Source organism: Agrilus planipennis, unplaced genomic scaffold (assembly GCF_000699045.2).
Source record: "Agrilus planipennis isolate EAB-ADULT unplaced genomic scaffold, Apla_2.0 scaffold1, whole genome shotgun sequence".
NCBI classification, from domain to species: Eukaryota; Metazoa; Arthropoda; class Insecta; order Coleoptera; family Buprestidae; genus Agrilus; species Agrilus planipennis.
Genome location: NW_020442466.1, coordinates 2,133,019 through 2,139,018, shown reverse-complemented (window position 1 = coordinate 2,139,018; position 6,000 = coordinate 2,133,019). Strand labels below are relative to the sequence as shown.

Genomic DNA, 6,000 nt, shown 5'->3' with positions numbered 1-6,000 from the left:
ATAGTGTCCGACCGAAAGTTCGGTTTCGGTTTCGGTTTCGGTCGAGTTTCGGCAAAAAAACGAGTTTCGGTTTAGTTTCGGTTTCGGCGGCAAACCTGTCGAAACTACGACCGAAACCGAAACTGCGTTCGGGAATTTTCGCGCTCTGCTCGGTCATGTTCGGCGCGTTAAATTCCATCCAAGCGAAGTATACAATACTTACGTATAACTGGTAAAAAGTACTTTTTAATTTTAATTTTTCCTATTTACGTAAATAGTTGGTTGGCTTGCATCTTTTTTTCATTAGAAATGGATTCATATTTTCACATAATTCTTTTTAAATATCCTTATTACAATTTGCGCCATTTATTTTGAAAGTTACTTGATTTGTTAGACAACCCGCGCGACCGAACCGTAATTTGTAATGCATACTCTGAGTGCTGTAAAAGCGAATTTTGGGAGCTTAATTGCAAGTATGCATACTTTACGAGAAAAGCTTTTTTTTATTAAACATCATATTAATGCAATTAATTTTTCTTTCAATTTAAAAATTTGCAATAAAATGATATAAAAAACAATATGTTCGGTATCAAAGGTCTGTTGTTGATAGTACTTTCGGCATATTCCTAATATGTTAAAACATTATAATTTAATGAAGTTAAGAGATGACTAATTAAGCCAGAATAGCAATGTGTCGTTTAAAGAAAATTAATGAATTTCTTTACCTCTTGTTGGAGAAGAATTTATTTAATTTCAGATATATGTAGACCATAATATTAGGCACTAATTTATTTCTTTACAATAAAGAACACCGACCGTATCATCTTTGTCGGGCCTTGTCCAATTAGTGTCAAAAGTCGTGTGTAATTGAATCTCCGAAAGTCGGTGCTCAACTATGCCTTCTCTACTTTTTGAGATCGTATTTAACGTGCCTCAACTTTTGACTGACACGCCGTAATTAACGCTATGCTTTAACGCCATAAAATTGGACTATTAAACTGGTGAATCATTTGTGAATTCCTCTGCAAAAAAGCAACACGAAATATGCACCCGAGTTCTTTTAACTTTTTGTTTTATGTATTTATATCAGTTGTCATTTTTCACAGTATAAAGGTGGAACAACTTTTCACTTTCCTTTTTTTGAAATTTATTTTTATTTAAATACGAGATATAAATAATAGAAATAAAATAGTCTCCATTANCGTGCCTATCACGTTGAGGTTGGCTACACCGGGATTCGTTTTCAGCAAGTAGATATCCACACAAGTGGACCTTGTTGGAGCATACGTAATCCTAAAATGTAGCATCGGGCTACAGATGGCGCTTACTGCTCCATTTGTAGTATTTTCTGAAACACATTATATTAGTTTTATTTTTTTTGCGAATTTTGTTAATTTGCACCCGTAGGATCTAAATGTGTGCCTTGTGTGGGAAAAAGCTTAACGATCATGTCAAGGAATCGTGTAACAATTTAGGTTCAATTTTAATCTTGGTCACATTATAAATAAGTAGATACACGCGTACGTTGTGCGTGTATGTATGTGTGTGAGATCGGTTTTTTGTGCCCTTGTTTAAAAGACGGATATCTAATCGGTTGATCGTGTTTGTTTCTTAATTAATACAAAACCAGGACGTGTAGATGCAAGTTTTAGATGAAGGCATTGTGCGTCGCACCCACTGAACTTAAAAACGCAACAGAAAACGTTACAGCTACATTTTGCCATTGCTGATTGTTTACGGTGACTTTCTAACAGCCTTGCTGAACGCTTTATTTACTAATCCAGAGGTACATGTAGATAAGTCACTAGGGCAATTTTGATCCAAAAGTTTAAACTTATTGAATTCTATATTATTTCAAGAACTTTAAACAGTTATGTTAATTTTAGAGGTTTAATTAGCCCACTAGGGATTCCTAGATCCAAACATCAGAGTCAGCGTCATTCAGTTAAGAAATCAGATAATCCAACGTGATGGTTTTCTAGTTTTAATTAAATTTGTATTATTCCATGACTTATGGTGCTATTTTCGAAATAATAATTATCTAGAAAATAACAGTAGTATTTATCATTGTGCATCGAAATTCATGTTGAAATAAAAATTGATTTATTTTTTTTACTATTATTGTAGCAATTTGAAAAATATTATTATAGACGTATGCTTGGAGTGAAATGTGGACAGTAGGCATGGTGGAAAAGGGTATGAAGCATTGACGATGTGGAGTGTTTAATATCGATAGGAAATATTAGGGATGAGGAGGTATTAGAAAGAGTAGGATAGCAAAAGTGCAATGGAGGTCAGTAAGGAAAAAAAGGAAAATGATCTTAGACCAGCTTCTGAAACATGAGTTACAGACATAGTAAAAGAACAATAGGGGTGAGATGGAGCAGAGGAAGACCTAGAATAGATCACTTTTACAAATAATTAGGGATTGTCGGAGATGTTCTGAATTTAGGAGAATGAGAGGATTGACTCAGGGGATGCCTGCCTCCAATGAATCTTCGGATTGGTGACCTTTTGATGATCATGATCTTTATTTTATTAAATTAGCGCATTTTGCATGACTTAACGATTTTTATATGCAAAGGCGTCCCATCTTTTATTTCTGAGTTCACTGGTCGCGTTTCGATCCCAAATATTTTCTCACGATAAAAGATCCTAAAGATTACCATCACGCGTCGCCTGCTCTTCGCCTGGCCATGGCAACCTGCCATGATCGATTTCCGCATTTAATTAATTAATATAATGATAATAACTAACGCGATCTTTTGTATCGGTAAACTGATGCTTTAGATAAAGTAAGGCCGGACATGATCCAACTTTTAATATGACAAGACTAATTTGTTCCTATTTTTAATTATTAAGAAAAAATGATATGAATTTAGATTTTATTGTGTAACCATTTCGTTGAACTATAGCAGTTTGTAAAATAAATAGACGTAACAGGAAAAACGCTCGTTAATTCTTTACTATTGATTGTTATAATGGCGGTTTTTGCAATTTTGCTATTGATGGATGCGAAGGATAAAGCACAAAGTAGCAAGTAGTAGTAAAAAAAGGGGCGAGCAATATCTCGAAATGACAATTTTAGGATTATCGGTTGCTACTAACAGGTTAGCTTCTGAAACCTGTTAATATAACTCCTCTTGAACATATCCACCAGAGGTCAAATGTGGCGCGTGACGCTGTGACGTGTGACGTTACACTTTTCGGTTTTATACTCTATTAAATTTCCTTCCTCACAGCCTCGAGTAAAACAACTCCTGGACTGTCGTTGTCATTTAACTTTAACAATGTCGTTCTAAGCTATTATGTGACTGAACATATAGCTCACTAGTTTGCCGCCAATTGGGCTAAAATACATGTCATTTGTTGAAGAAATCTGGTTTCCTTTTATCTATTAAAGATAGATTTTCTTTACAGATCGGAATATTTCTGATGAAGATTCCTGTCAACCAGCCCCATTGATACCACACACAATTACAACTATTATTAGTGGCTTTCATAACAGTGAAATGGCAATTGCGGGTACCGAAATGGAAGTCCGTTGTATTCCCAAATATAGAAATAATAAAACACCTTGCTCATTATCCACCAAAATTCGCTGTGTCAATGGACGATGGCTCGGGGATTTACCTACTTGTGGTAAGCATTACAGTATTATTAATTAGCTACCATATTTTAAGAACATCAGGTCATTACTTTTCGATGAGGCAGAAGTAGAAATTTTCTCCTTCCGCGTATACGTATCGCATCTTCCTAACCATACAATGACGTCATCAGTGGATATTGGTACATTTTCTGCTGAATTATTGCCTATTTAGGATATATAGATTTCCTAGGAAATGTGTCTAATATAATTTATTTCACACATTTCCGGACGATTTTAGGAATTATATACATTTCCTAGGAATTGTATACAACGACGGATTTCATACATTTCCGTTAACATACACACTTTTTGTTTCAGTTCCTGCCAAGGACTGTTTGCCCCCACCAGTCGTCCCTCATGCCCATATATGGTACATTAACAATTTCTTTGCTGAACCCGATAAAATTTCACATTACCCCATACATGCGCGCATAGCGTATCAATGCTGGCCAGGTTATGAACCGGAAGGAAACAGTGTTGCTGAGTGCTCAAATGACGGTTGCTGGTCCCCTTCAACTCCCCCAGTTTGCAAAAAGAGTTTGAAATACTTAAGTGAGTCTAATGTTTTTTGTTACATGTTCTGCTTATGAAATGCCTTTTTTTTTTTCATTGTTGCAGTTCAAATGGGCAATGCTGGTTCAACAGTTATATCGATGGTAACTGGTGCTGGTATCCTTGTATTGCTGTTCATCGCTTGTTTGGCAGTAATTTGTAGTCGACGGAAACCTTTGTCAAGACCTGTGACGATTCCGCCTCCAGTTCCGATGCCCAGGACCACGGAAACATCTGACCATGTCTCATTACTTAATCATCCAGATCGGCTAGCTTTGATTGCCTACGCCGACGGTGTACAGAATGGAAGTCAAGTAAGTTTTTGAAAATTATATTCTGTCTGTGGCATATTTCTCGAGTTTTTCTTTATGATTTTAATTTATAGACATTAAATTTTTAAAGTGAAACTTTTATTACATCGCCTCATAATTTTTCGTCCATCTATCGCATGTCGCATTACAGCCGGCCGCAAAGTAGGGGTAAAACTGAAACGCGCTCGGCAGAGCAGCCAAGGCCAATATGGCGGCGCCCATGGCTCGCATGAGCTAACCATGTAGCATTTATATTCTCACTCATTCGTGCAAGTGCATGACAGTTACATTTATAGACTGTGAAACTCAAAGCGAAGATAAAATTATTAATGGAATAACTGAAGTTCAAAATGATTCAATGATTTAAATAAACATTGTTCTCAGTTTTTAATATGCTTCTATAATCTGAATGACTTTATTTATTATGTATTCCATACTCTCATACGCAGATTGGAACTAAAATTTATAGTTAGATATCTTGTCTACTATAGATGTCCCGTTTGTCATTCTCATCTTCTAATCATTAAGATAAGATTAAGAAAGCGATTTTAATTTTAATACCCTACAATTTTCCGAAAATTTACAGTTAAATGCCTAAAATCCGAAAAGTTTCACTTGCATTGTGGTTTCATAAATCCACAGAATTGTTTTTTTTTTGCATCGTCGTTTTATAAATCATTACTTGCGTTCCACGAAAATGTGTTTCTTTTAATGTTTTATAAAAGTGAATATTATACGCGATTAGGTTTTCACTAGGTTCAACCCTTATTGTATATACTTATAATTATATAATTTGTGTTTTTTACTTAATTTGTATCCTACTAATATTTTGGGATTCACTATTAATTTGCGCTCTACTATGGTATACATGATTGCTGCTTTAGTATTTTTTTTTGATAAAAGAAGGATGTTACGATGCTAAAGTATGCCTTAGTTCCTTCTGACCTTATAAAATTATACGGTTTTTATTCTACGTCTGTTTTAAGGTAAGTAATTAGTTATTGCTGCTCTTAAATGACATACGTAGTTGTTGGTTTCGTGCTCTTCAGGAATGTTTTTGTTTGCGTTGTCTAATAAAGAAAAGTGCTACAGTATTTAAGTGTTTTGCTGTGTTATAATTATGATATAATTGTGAGTGTTAATTGTTTTGTTATGTAAATAATTCAGGGCTACTGCTCTAAAATGACATACCCGCTGCTCTACAAGAATAATTTAGCGATTGGTATTCGGAAATGTTAAGCAAAGCGCTCTCTTTGCTCTAAAGTGAAATATCGGAGGCTACTGTCGTTTTGCGCATTAGGAATCCCTCGTGCGCTAATATGACGTACATGTGTGTTCGCTCTAAAATTAAGACCTCACTACCGGTTTGACGCCTCAATGACGTATACTATTGCTCTAAGTAATATGGAAGGTATTGATTCTTCATGTATAGAATTGAGCTAGTGAGGATGAAGTAGCATCTTGCTGCCTGCCAATATTGCAGGATGGCATTCCATTTGTCACTGTTCT

The 6,000-nt window shown here is 35.3% G+C and overlaps 1 protein-coding gene across 1 annotated transcript in view; it reads left to right on the top strand.

Annotated features, from left to right (window-relative positions):
• LOC108734052 (sushi, von Willebrand factor type A, EGF and pentraxin domain-containing protein 1) overlaps positions 1-6,000 on the top strand; it is a 47,120-nt gene that overhangs the window by 19,688 nt on the left and 21,432 nt on the right. The window contains exons 4-6 of the mRNA XM_025981072.1: positions 3,400-3,621; positions 3,947-4,180; positions 4,247-4,494. Of these exons, the coding sequence (XP_025836857.1) occupies positions 3,400-3,621; positions 3,947-4,180; positions 4,247-4,494 (704 nt within the window). The remainder of the gene's footprint in view (positions 1-3,399; positions 3,622-3,946; positions 4,181-4,246; positions 4,495-6,000) is intronic.